The sequence below is a fragment of the Cetorhinus maximus genome, chromosome 21 (assembly GCF_964194155.1).
Source record: "Cetorhinus maximus chromosome 21, sCetMax3.hap1.1, whole genome shotgun sequence".
NCBI classification, from domain to species: domain Eukaryota; kingdom Metazoa; phylum Chordata; class Chondrichthyes; order Lamniformes; family Cetorhinidae; genus Cetorhinus; species Cetorhinus maximus.
Genome location: NC_135899.1, coordinates 37,344,583 through 37,357,730, shown reverse-complemented (window position 1 = coordinate 37,357,730; position 13,148 = coordinate 37,344,583). Strand labels below are relative to the sequence as shown.

Genomic DNA, 13,148 nt, shown 5'->3' with positions numbered 1-13,148 from the left:
GAAGAGCCGCCTCAAACAGGCGCAATCAGCAGAAACTCGTCACTCTCATTATTCCCATCTAGGGCCGTGATCATTTCTGTGGTTGGTACCAGCTTCCTGGATGATGTTCAATAAACCAGCTTTAAAGATCATGGAAGTTGAAATCACACTTTATGCAACTTTAATTTAAAATTCCTGATATGGTCAATTTCAACCAGATTATGCTAATAAAACAGATACAAACTAGCATGAACTCTCAGCCTCAACCTGTGCACTTGTGGTTGTTGCATATTTGTCAAGGGATTTTCCTGAATCAATTTTTTTTCCATTGTATTATGACCAATTGAAGCAGTTTTATTTTAGGGTGGTACATTGTGATCTGATTGGCTTCATGATCAATGCAGTGTGCAAACATCTGCAGGATAATTTCTTCACTCATTTTACAACATGTTTGTATTTCAATAACTGGTGGGTGGAGTTTGTACATGGAGCCCAGAGCCTGAGGAATTATTCATGTGGTCCTGACAACAGCTTTAATCCACGTTCATAGAATGTATGTCTGGAGTTGGACTTGAACCCACAACCTTGTTCTCTGAGTCAGAGGGTTGTGGGTTCAAGTCCCACTCCAGGACTTGAGCACAAAAAAATCATGGCTGACACTCTAGTGCAGTACTGAGGGGTGGAAGAGATTACAGAGACAGGGAGAGGAGAGGCCATGGAGGGATTTGTAAACAAACTCAAAAACCTCACTAAAACAGCACTGGGCTTTCCTGAGGAGAGTGGGTTATTCCTCGAGTTTTATTCCTGACAGATTGTCAGAACTGCGGCTAAACAATAGAACTTTCATGAGTGAATGAAAGCAGAATGGTTAATCAGCAGAACTGATTGAAGACAATCCCTTAAGATGTCCATTCCAGCTGACACCAGGGACTTTCCCACCTTTCACAGCTTCAGGAACCCAGACACAAAGATGACACTGACACCTGCAGCTCTAACTAGTTACCATTTTAAATCAAATCAAACTTTCAGGCTGCCGGTTTACAGGGGGAAAAGCATTCTGTACACAGCCTTGGGACTTAACCACTTAGAAACTGAATCTAATACAACAGAAATATTGTAAGTTATTGTCAGTCATGGCTTATTTAGCACTCTAGTCTCTGAGTCAGAAGGTTGTGGATTCAAGTCTCAATACAGAGACTTGAACACTGAGGCTGACACTCCAGTGCAGTACTGAGGGAGTGCTGCACTGTCAGCGGTACCATCTTTCAGATGAGTTAAACCAAGGTCTCGCAGCTCTCTCAGGTGACAGTAAAGTCATTGTAGAAGAGCAGGGGAGTTGCCCCTGATGTCCTGGCCAATATGGATACTGCAATCAATGTCACAAAAACAGATTATCTTGTCATTATCATATTGCTGTTTTCTGGACGCTTGCTGTGCACAAATTGGCTGCTGGTTTCCTACATTACAACATTGAGTACACTTCAAAAGCACTTCATCAGCTGTAAAGTGCTTTTTGATGCCCTGAATTTATGAAAGTTGATATATAAATTCAAACCTTTCTTTGGCAAACATTACACTTCCTGTGAACTGGAAATTATAATCCCACTGATGGAGAAATTACAATAAAAGCAAAAAACTGTGGATGGAAATCCAAAACAAAAATAAAAATACCTGGAAAAACTCAGCAGGTCTGGCAGCATCTGCGGAGAGGAACACAGTTAACATTTCGAGTCCGTATGACTCTTCAACAGAACTAAGTAGAAATAGAAGAGAGGTGAAATATAAGCTGGTTTAAGGGGGGGGTAGGTGGGAAATTATACCAGCCCACAGTGACATTGACCAATATATTGTGTACAGGACTCTTACTGTAGGCTCCTGAGTGTTTCAGTGAATAGGAACACACTATGTTGACAAATCAGGTAGTTTGAGATAATCTAACTAAACAAATGAATTTATTGTGAGTTATAAATCTATACAGAAGATTGATAAAACAGCAGACAAACAACAACATGATATTCAGCTCACACCAAACTTTGAATCAACTAAAATAACAAAACATTTGAAAATGACTCAAGATCTTTCCCAGAACATGAACTGAATCTTGGAAGAGTGTAAGGTGAACATATCACACCATTATTACATTGAGATATGATGGGCTGAGAGAACTCAGGTCTGTAGAGACTCACTCCCACTCCCTCACCATACTCAGGATAGTAGTCCTCCCAGACAGGAGAGTACAAACATTACCCATGGTATTAGTCAAACACCCGTCAGCTGAAGAGGATGTGTCTATAATTCACATCACCAAACTAAAGCAAGGTCTGATTCTACCCCATACCCACTCCTGAGAGCTGGCTCACTTTACTAACACACACTCACACTCACATCAGGGGAAACTCCCTCAGAACACTGCAGACAAAAGTTTCTTTAAAATCCCTGTGCTTACATCTGGCTCCCAATTCTGATGATCAGAAGTGACACCGACCTTAATAGGTACCACATCGACTGCAGCAGTTCAAGAAAGCAGCTCACCAACACCTTCTCAAGGGCAACTAGGGATGGGCAATAAAAGCTGGCCCAGCCAGTGAAGCCCACATTCGCGAATGAATTAAAAAAAACATGGAAGATCTTAAGCCAAGTCAAAGTTCTAAGTGATGTCTGTATCACTGGATCCATGTGGGGGACTGATGCCTGCTGGACAGATCATTGACTTGTTCGATCACTGATGAATATCCACCCAGCACTAAGACATCACAAGGACCAAAAGTCCAAGAGGAAGAAGCTCAATGTCTCGGCCCTAAAACAGCCCGACCGAAGGGAGGAATTCCAGGTGCAGCTCACGACCAATCTGGAAAATCTTCACACATCCAACTCAATTTCCAAATAGTGGGATCAAATTAAGTCAGCTGTAATAAACTCCTGTGTCCAGACCATTGGGCTTGAGCATCGTCATCGCCAGGACTGGTTCGACAAACATGACCCTCAAATACGTGACCCCCACCCGGAATGAAAACTATCGGCCTTCATTGCCTGGCAGAGCAACCCAAGGTCGCAACTCAAGAAGGCAGCATTTCAACTTCTCAAGGCTGATGCTCAAAGACAAATCTGGAAAATAAAGAACATGTGGGAAGAGAAAGTCTGAGAGTCCAACAACAATATGCTGATCATCATGACATACAAATCTTTTTTTGAACTCACCAGTGTCATCTATCGACCGAGGTCAAATGGACAAAGTCCCTTTTGTTCACAGGATGGTGTTTCTCTTCTTAAGGATGACAATGCCATCTGTTAAGGCTGGAAAGAAGATTTTGAACAACTCCTCAACCATGAATCCACAGTGGCAGCTGATACCCTCCAGTCTATTCCCCAGTGCCTGTGGCAGAATCCATAGGTGAGTCACCATCGATGGGAGAGCTGCAACAAGCAATCAAACAGATGAAAAACAACAAAGCCTGTGGCCCCAATGGTATTCCAGCTGAGGCCTTCAAAACTGGTGGACATTGCTCAAAATAAACTCCCCTGATTTATTAATAAAAGGTTTTAAGTACATATATAGGTCTACAAATTACTACTATAATAACTCATAGCTCCCCTAATTAATCTGACTCCCAGCTGCACCTCCATCATGGCAACAGTTAAACAAAAAGGATTTCAACACACCCAGGCAAAGCACACAATACCCTGGACAGGAATATTCAAAGTGAGTTTTCTCAACATTGGTTCCTGTAGACAGCAACTTGATGCACAGAGGCTGGAGGCTTTTCACACTTCTTTTAGATCTTAGAATGCATTCTCCTTGCACATAACCTTATCTTCTTTATACATGTTTCTCCCTTTTAATGTAAATTCCACTGTTCCAATATGTCTTTGCAATTTTACTTTTCTCATAATATAAAATCTTTCATAGTGCTCATATTATCAGTAACCTTTAGGAAAAATAAACACAGCTTGGTTTAGCTTCTTATGCCTAGGTGTAACATATTACCATCTCTTTGAAATTCAAACTAACCTAATTTATCTAAAAATGCAAATGTTCCTCACACCTCACATTCTAAAACTTCAGCCATGTTTATGTATTTAGCATTTCAAATCTAGCCCCCCCTTTCATAACTCAAAAGCTCCAGATCAGCTTCTTCCAAAAGAATTAAATTGCCTCCCCACCCCGCCCCACCACACAGACATCCACACAGAGAAACTAATCCAAAGCCCACTATTAACCCAGCTTTACAATAAATCACAATAACATTATGGAAATTATTATATTTTCATGACACTTGTCACACATCTTGCACCTGAATGATTTCTCAGCAGTGTGGATCCACTGGTGTTCACCAGATCGGAGGATTGGGCACAAACATTGCACCTGAAGAGTTTCTGCTGGTGTCCAAGGAGGGTCAAAGTTATCAAGAAAGTTTTACCAGATAACTTCCAATTAGTGAGTTACTCCTTTATGCAAATAGGCTGGTGTATGCAGAGGTTTGCTGTCTGTGTGAAGGCTTGGTCACACACCTCACACCTGAAGAGTTTCTCCCGTGTGGATTCTCTGGTGTCTCAGGAGATGAATCCCATGTGGATTTGCTGATGTTCCAGGTGTGCAGGCTTAACAATTCACACTGATAGGGTTTCTCCCCTGTGTGAGTGCATTGATGGACCAGAAGATCCACTGACTGTGTGAAAGCCTTGTCACACACCTCACATCTGAAGGTCTTCTCCTGTGTCAATCCTCCAATGGACCAAGAGGCTCGTTAACTAAGAGAATGATTTGTCGCACACCTCACATGTAAATGGTTTCTCCCGTGTGAATGCGTTGGTGGTTGCAGAAGGTCGCTAACTGCGAGAATGATTTATTGCACTCCTTACATATGAACGGATTCTCCCTGGTGTGAATGCAGTGGTGAGATCGGAGGTTCGATGACTGCGAGAAAGATTTGTCGCACACCTTGCATGTGAATGGTTTCTGTCCTGTGTGAATGCGTTGGTGTGTTTGGAGGGATGATGAGTTTAAGAATGATTTGTTGCACACCTTGCACGTGAGTGTTTTCTCCCCAGTATGTTTGTATTGGTGCATGAGGAATTGCAATGAATTCAAGAATGACTTGCATAACCTACATGTGAATGGTTTCTCCCGTGTGAATGCATTGATGTGCGTGGAGGGTCAATGACTTGGAGAATGATTTGTTGCACACCACACATGAATGGCTTTCCCCAAGTGTGAATGCGTTGGTGTCCATGGAGGGTCACTAACTGTGTGAAAGATTTGTCGCATCCTTGCAAGTGAATGGTTTCTTCCTTGTGTGAATGCGTTGGTGTTTGCGGAGGCTCACTAACCGCGAGAATGACTTGTCGCACACCTCACATGTGAATGGTTTCTCCCCTGTGTGAATGCGTTGATGTATGCGAAAGCTCGCTAACCGTGAGAATGACTTGTCGCACACCTCGCATGTGAACGGTTTCTCCCCTGTGTGGATGCGTTGGTGTATGCGGAGGTTTGCGAACTGTGAGAATGATTTGTTGCACACCTCACAAGTGAATGGTTTCTCCCCTGTGTGACTGCGTTGGTGTACGCGGAGGTTCGATGACTGTGAGAATGCTTTGTTGCACACCTCGCATGTGAACGGTTTCTCACCTGTGTGACTGCGTTGGTGTTGATGAAGGGACGACGAGTTCAAGAATGATTTGTTGCACATGTCACATGTGAATGGTTTCTCCCCAGTGTGTATGTGCTGGTGCATGAGGAATTGCGATGAACTTGGGAATGATTTGTTGCATAATCCACATGGAAATGGTTTCTCCCCTGTGTGAATCTGTTGGTGTACACGCAGGTTTGATGACTGTGAGAATGATTTGTTGCACACCTCGCACGTGAATGGTTTCTCCCCTGTGTGAATGTGTTGGTGTACACGGAGGGTCCATGACAGTGAGAATGACTTGTCGCACACCCTGCACGTGAATGGCTTCTCTCCGGTGTGGATGCGTTGATGTTTGCGGAGGTTAGATGCCTCAAAGAATGATTTCTTACACACCTCACACCTGAACAGTTTCTCCCTGGTCTGAATGTGTTGATGAAGGCGGAGGGACGATGACCCTGAGAATGGTTTATCATACGCTTTGCACGTAAACAGTTTCTTTCCTGTGTGAATACTCTGGTGCCTCAGGAGATCAGACGATTGTGTGAAAGCCATCTCACAAACATCACACCTGAAGGGTTTGTCCCCAGTATGATTTTTCTGGTGTCTCAGGAGGTTAGAAGACACCAAAAAATCTTTATCTCCAAGCTCACGCTTGAAGGGTTTCTCTTCCATATCTTTGTGTTTACAGTGGTCATAACAGTTCTATCTTGTGTCTCAGCAGATCGCTTTCACAGCTCACACTTGAACAGCCTCTCGCCTGTTGGAATAAGTCAGTGGTTCATGAGGCTCGATGAATGATTGAAGCTCTCACCACATTTACCCAACCTTGTCTATGTTTAGCAATGCTGCAAAGGGACTGGGTGTCTTCCCACGGTTGTGCAATTTTTCTTTGGGTGATGGTCAGGATCTATCTGCAGTGTCTATCCTCTCTGTATTCTCTGTAGTACGGTGCAATCCACCTGTAAAATAGGAAAAGGAAACATGATTTCCTCCAACTCCCTCTCCTCCATTACTGAAGGGGCTGACTCCTCAGTTAGAGACTGTTCCACAGTGAGTGCCAGTCTGCTATTCCCCTGTGTGAGGATCAGATACAAGTCCTTTCCTCATTTGACTGTCACAAACCCTCTGTTTCCAGCAGGGACACTGGATAGTGACCAGGAGCAGAAAATGTGGCTACTTTCCTTCTCAGGCGCCGTGAAGGCAATGGAAAAGACAATCGGGCGGAGTGTAAAATGGGCTATCAATTCACTATGAGCTCGAGTCGTGCTGGCGAAGACCAGTTTTACCCTTAGAGATTAATATAAAAAACACTCAGGTGTTATGAAATTTCACCCCTTATTTTCCAAAATTATTTGAAGAAAACACACTGGACAGGAAGTGCTAGAAGCTAAGGAAAATACTGCTTCAGTGTAGCTGATTGAAGGGTTCTGGTTTATCCTGGGAAATGAGATACACTGCACTCGCTCAGACTGCACATCCCAAATTCAGCTATCAGTCACAGCACTGGGCAAAAGCTATCAAATCCAAGCCCAGGCTTTTGGGAAAGGCCAAAGCCTTCAGGTAAAATCATTAAAGAAGGCAATGAAAGTCATTTCAATAAATGTCTCTCTGCATCTCCCAGATAATTACACCTCACCTTCTCATATTCAGTAATGACCCATCAACAAAACTCAGCCTGTAAATCAGAAGGGAAATGCTTCCAATAAACACACTCAATATCCAACACACAGCTCCAATCAAACAGTTCAGCACAAAGCACCGAGTAAACAGCTCTCTCAGCTGGATCTTCTCACACAGCATAAGGGGCATTTCCACAGCTGATTCCCCACAGGATAGTCAGGCTGCCTGAAGATTAGTGTGGATATTATGTGATGTAATTATTATAAATTGTGTTCGTTCACTCACCATTTCCTGAGTTGGTTTTGAGTCCCTACAGGAAGTGAAGCAGCTGTGGAAGAGGAAGGGGAGGGAATGGGCAGAGTGGGTGGGGCTCTCTGATTGACGTCTCTCACAGCCAATCCAAATATTCCTGGAGCAACATGAGTTTCCTGAAGTTTGGGAAACTGACCGGTGAAACGGAGGCGACTTTGAGCAGCAGATCAGGTGGGGATTTAAACTTGTCATTGTCCTATCTGAATAAAACGTCACTTATTGCAGCTGCTGTCTCAGTTCCCCCGGTAAACGTTTGACAGAGATTTCTAGTGTGGGAATAGCATTCTTCATCCTCAGAGGCTTTCAAACTGAGAACATCAGTGTGGGATGTGTAGCCTCGGATGTGTTTGACAGCAGATCAGAAGAGGATGACCCACAGCATCCAAGGCAGCGATGACGTGCAGTGGTGGGATCAGCACATGCACAGGAGAGAGGGACTCAGGAACGAGAAGGGGGACACGGGAGAAGAGAGGCACAGGAGACAGAGGGGCATGCTCGAGAAAGGGGCATGGGATTAAGGAACAAAGAGGGAGGGGTTGGGGGGGTGGGTGGAGATTGAATCAGTACTTGGGGAGTGATTCTGTTACTCAGCTAGTGAGTCTGACTCATGGAGTGAATTTGGGAGTACGGCTGTGCTTGGACAGCAGCACGGTGGTTTGGGGAGTGTGATTTGGAGATTGATTCTCGGGTGACGATCTCTGAGGAAATAAAATAAGCGATAGTAAGACCATGGCGGGAGGAGGGCCAGTATTGGTAAGAGCAAGACAGGGCAGTGCTGGTGAAAACGGTGGTCCGATCAGGGGGTACTGGGCAGGGGGTGAGTGGAGGAGCAGTGCTCTCTGTCAAAAGGAAGAGCCATCCAAAATCCAACCTCATTTCTGATCAAAGGTCATCTCGAGCTGAAATGTTAACTCTGTTTCCCTCCACAGATACTGTGTGACCTGCTGAGTATTTCCAGCATTTTTTGTTTAGATTCTAGTTTTTAAAGCACAGAAACAGACCATTTGGCCCATCTGCTTTCTCCCAGGGCTTGTGTCCAGTGAGTGGGACTGTTATCGCTTAGCCCACTTTTGGCTCTTCAGTTGTAGCCAGAGAATCTCCTGTAATGGTTAATCTTCCCACCCCCATCGCTCTGGAGTCCGACCAAGGGTCTATCCTCAGTCCCCACCTATTTCTCATCCACACGCTGCCCCTGTGTAAAACCATCTGATGACCTGATGTCAGATTCACAGAGGGTCTCTTACAATCTGTCCCATTTTACCTCGAGTCAGAAAGAAATGCCACTCACCACCAGACAAAACAGAAAACTAGTAGTAAAGGAATGGCAAGCAGACAGCTTCAAGAGGGAGAGAAATGATTTGAAGACCGGGCCATGGAGCGGAGCACCTTAGATCTACAATCTTAACTGGGGCAGGGGCTAAATGGAGGACAGGCCCTTCAGCACCAGTAAGGGAGATGGATTCAAAACTGGGAGAGCCAAACTTTTATACTTTTACTCCACAGTCTGGAGAAAACAGTCTCTCACCAGTCACAGAAAACCAATGTAGAATGTAGTCACGTGTTATCCATTTAGCCATTTTGATGGGTGCCTGAGATGGGGGGGGTGAAGGAGGGGGGATGGAGGGGGTGAAGGAGGGGGGATGTAGGTGAGGGAGGGGTGATGGTGGGATGAAGGAGGGGGTGATGGGGGTGCAGGATGGGGTATGGCCGTGAAGAAGGAGGGATGGGTAAGAGGGGGTTAAACGGCTGCGATCCTGGTTCCCACCACCCGGGGCTGGGATTTACAGGTGCGCACCTCCAATTCCAGCCCCGCCTACCTGACAGCTGCTGAGGCTCGCGCTTTCTCGACTTCAAACTCCTATACGCTGGACAGCAGATCAGAAGAGGAAGACCCACAGCATCTAAAGCAATGATGACATAGAGTGGTGAGATCAGCACATGCACAGGGGAGGAGACAGGGGCACAGGAGAGAGAGGGGACACATGACAGAGGAAAAGAGGAGAGTGGGAGAAGAGATTACCCAGTGATCGGGCAGTGACTTGGGGAGTATATCTGAGCTCAGGGTGTAAGCTGTGTTGGAGAGTGACTCTGTGACTGAGGGAGTGACTTTGACTCGGAGACTGAATCTGTGATTCGGAGATGTCTTGGAGAGTGATTCCTCACTCCTCAGCAGACCTCTCTGTTGGCCTCTCGACCCCCCCCCCCCCCACCCGCCTGATGCCACACCCCTCCCCTGACCCCGACCTGAGGTGACAACAATGTTCATGGACTTTGGAGGCAAGGGAGGTTGGAGATGGGATGGTAGTTTGCAAGGACGGAGGGGTCAAGGGTTAGTTTTTTTCAGGAGAGGTGTGAAAACAGCAGATTTAAAGGAGAGAGGGACAACATCTGAAGAGGGAGAACCGTGAACAATATCAACTAACATGGGGACCAGGAGGGGAAGTTGGGTGATCAGCAGTTTAATGAGAATAGGGTCGAGGGAACAGGAGGTGGGTCTCATGAAAAGATGAGCTCCGAGCAGGCATGAGGGGAGATAGGAGAGAAACTAGAGAAAGATGTGTGTTCAGGGCTAGGGCAGAGGGAGCATTAATGGAAGTTTGTCCAGGTGGGCTAGTGGAAGGGAGGAAAGTGGCAAAGGCAGCTGATGGGATTGTTTCAATCTTATTTCCCTGAGCAGAAAGGTCAATAACCAGGGAGCAGAGATTTAAAGTAATTGATGGAAGGATTAGAGGGGAGTTGAGGAGTAATTTTTTCACCCAGAGGGTGGTGAGGGTCTGGAACTCACTGTCTGAAAGGGTGATAGAGGCAGAAACCCTCATCACTTACAAAAAAACACTGGGATATGAAATTGAAGGAATGATTTCTCCACATTTAAAATGGGGATGGAATAACTTCTCCACATTGACTCTGTCCCATCAAACACTCACAGAGAAGGTACAGCACGGGTTAGATACAAAGTCAAGCTCAGTCTAAACTGTCCCTGGAGTGTCGGATTAACCTGGGTCATTCACACCCCCAGTTCAGGATCAAGACTCACCTGCCTCAGTCACTCAGAGCTCCTGTATTACTGACCTTAAGGTCATTGGATGCAGTATTTGGGAGCAGAACCCAAAGAAATGGGGGGAAAGAGTCCTCCAGATACAGCGCATCTAGTGTTGGGAGGGTGCACTGCTGACCATGATCACTGAGGAATACCAGGTTGTTCTGGAGTGTGGCTGTACTTGAGTCAGTGGGATTTAGGATGTTTGGGGTTTTGCTTGATATGGGGATCCTCTATCAGCACTGAGTCTATAGGTTGTTCCTCACTCCTGGAGTCTACCCACTTTTCTCCATCAGTTTCACTTCTCCTGACACCAGGGACTGTACCACCTTTCACAGCTTCAAGAACCCAGACACAAAGACAACACTGACACCTGCAGCTCTAACTAGTTACCAGTTTAAATCAAATCAAACTTTCAGGCTGCCAGTTTACAGGGGGAAAAGCATTCTGTACACAGCCTTGGGACTTAACCCGTAGAAACTGAATCTAACACAACAGAAATATTACTTTATTGTCAGCTGTGGCTTAGTTTGCACTCTTGTCTCTGAGTTAGAAGATTGTGGGTTCAAGTCTCACTCCAGAGACATGAGCACTGAGGCGAACACTCCAGTGCAGTACTGAGGGAGTTCTGCATTGTCAGAGGTACCATCTTTCAGATGAGTTAAAGCAAGGCCCCATCTGCCCTCTCAGGTGACCAGAAAAGATCACATGACACTATGTTGTAGAAGAACAGGGGTGTTATCCCTGATGTCCTGGTCAATATGGATCCCACAATCGACATCACAAAAACAGATTATCTAGTCACTATCACATTTTTGTTTCTGGGAGCTTGCTGTGTGCACTTTGACTACCACATTTCCTACTTTATAACAGTGACAACAATTCAAAATACACTTTATTGGCTGAAAAATGCTTTCCAACACTCTGAGTTCACAGAAGATGATATATAAAGACAAGTCTTTCTTTCTTTCTTTCTCTGGGAATAGTTCTGCATCATGTGAACTGGAAATTATAAACCCATTGATGGAGAAAGTAAATCAGCCCACAGTGACATTGACCAATATATAGTGTACAGGACTCTTACTGTAGGCTCCTGAATGTGTCAGTGAATAGGAACACACCACCCTGACAAATCAGATAGTCTGCTAAAGCTAAGTTAAGTTAAGTTTAGTTAAACTAAAGAGTGAATTTATTGTGAGTTATAAATCTATACAAAAGATTGATAAAACAGCAGACAAACAACATGATATTCAGCTTACACAAATCTTTGAATCAATTAGTTGAAAATGCATTTAAAAATGACTCAAGGTCTTTTCCAGAACATGAAATTAATTTTGGAAGAGTGTAAGGTGAACATATCATACCATTATTACATCGAGGAATGATGGGCTGAGGGAACTCAGGTCTGTAGAGACTCACCCCGATTCCCTCACCATACTCAGGATAGTCGTCCTTCCAGACAGGAGAGTACAAACATTATCCATGGTATTAGTCAAACACCCATCACCTGAAGAGGATCTGTCTATAATTCACACCACCAACTGAAGCAGGGTCTGATTCTACCCCATATCCACTCCTGAGAGCTGGCTCACTTTACTAACACGCACGCACTTACATCAGGGGAAACTCCCTCAGAATACTACAGACAAAAGTTTATTTAAAATCCCTGTGCTTTAGTCTGGCTCCTAATTCCGATGATCAGAAATGACACCGAACCTTTGTGGCGCAGGATGGAGCTTGTTTCCCTCATAAAAACCCACCAATGGTTACAGAGGTCCAGTGGTCATGAGGTCCATGGACCAGTCAGTTTCCATTCCTGGAAGACACTCTTTCCCCAGGTGAGTTGGACAGCGCTTTCTAGTTCTCAACTCTCTGCCCTTTGACCCTCCATTCACCACAACGTCAAACTGGTTTACCCACTCCCTCATATCCACCTTCTACACCCTTATTCCCAAAATTACTTTTACTCCCTTCCTGGTCAATATCCCTGCTGCGCAAATCCATAGGGCAAATATTTGAGCGTATCTGGTACACAACTAGGTTTAGCCATCCATCGCCAGATCTGACTGGACCACATCAAGCACTACCAGTCTTGCTTTCCTCTGTCGAAACTGTTCATTCCTCCAAGACCATCCTGAAGAGAAAACATAATAACTAGGGCTGTAGAGGGGGCTTTAAACTAAATAGAGAGGTGTCTTGAGGAGATATTAATGTGTATAATGTTATTGGAAATTATTTTTTAAAATAGAATTCTTGTGGAGGTGTGTGTCTAGGTTTGTGTTTGTGTGTGTCTTGATTGGATTAAAGCCAGCTAGTCTGGGTGCTTTGATGTATAGTTGTTTTGGGATGTTAATTGGGTGAACAGTAAGGAGAACAAGTAAGATCAAGTGTTTATTTGCATTTGTTGAATAAACCATTCAAGTCTGTGGGTAAAGTCTTGCACCTAGCTAGAAGAAGCCAAACAATATGTTTATTTTTCAGCCTACTAATAAAATTGGTGCTATGAAGGGGGTTATATTGTTAGAAGAGCTGAAGTTCAAAAGACCTAGTGATACAATAGAAAATTT

The 13,148-nt window shown here is 44.6% G+C and overlaps 3 protein-coding genes, 1 long non-coding RNA gene and 1 pseudogene across 7 annotated transcripts in view; 2 read left to right on the top strand and 3 right to left on the bottom strand.

Annotated features, from left to right (window-relative positions):
* Positions 1–13,148, top strand: part of LOC144695227 (uncharacterized) — a 384,420-nt gene that overhangs the window by 218,832 nt on the left and 152,440 nt on the right. The window lies entirely within an intron of this gene.
* The window catches only part of LOC144695201 (uncharacterized), a 193,921-nt pseudogene that overhangs the window by 45,107 nt on the left and 135,666 nt on the right, over positions 1–13,148 (bottom strand). The gene's annotated exons all lie outside the window — the stretch shown is intronic.
* The window catches only part of LOC144695231 (uncharacterized), a 407,499-nt gene that overhangs the window by 258,695 nt on the left and 135,656 nt on the right, over positions 1–13,148 (bottom strand). The gene's annotated exons all lie outside the window — the stretch shown is intronic.
* Positions 1–13,148, top strand: part of LOC144695296 (uncharacterized) — a 71,770-nt gene that overhangs the window by 22,913 nt on the left and 35,709 nt on the right. The gene's annotated exons all lie outside the window — the stretch shown is intronic.
* The window catches only part of LOC144695271 (uncharacterized), a 146,897-nt gene continuing 135,663 nt past the window's right edge, over positions 1,915–13,148 (bottom strand). For both annotated transcript variants that reach the window (XM_078566186.1, XM_078566187.1), the window contains exons 2-4: positions 5,606–6,568; positions 3,178–3,244; positions 1,915–3,084 (exon numbers count right to left, since the gene is read on the bottom strand). In XM_078566186.1, coding sequence (XP_078422312.1) covers positions 3,183–3,244; positions 5,606–6,281 — 738 coding nt within the window. In that variant the 5' untranslated portion in view covers positions 6,282–6,568 and the 3' untranslated portion in view covers positions 1,915–3,084; positions 3,178–3,182. The remainder of the gene's footprint in view (positions 3,085–3,177; positions 3,245–5,605; positions 6,569–13,148) is intronic.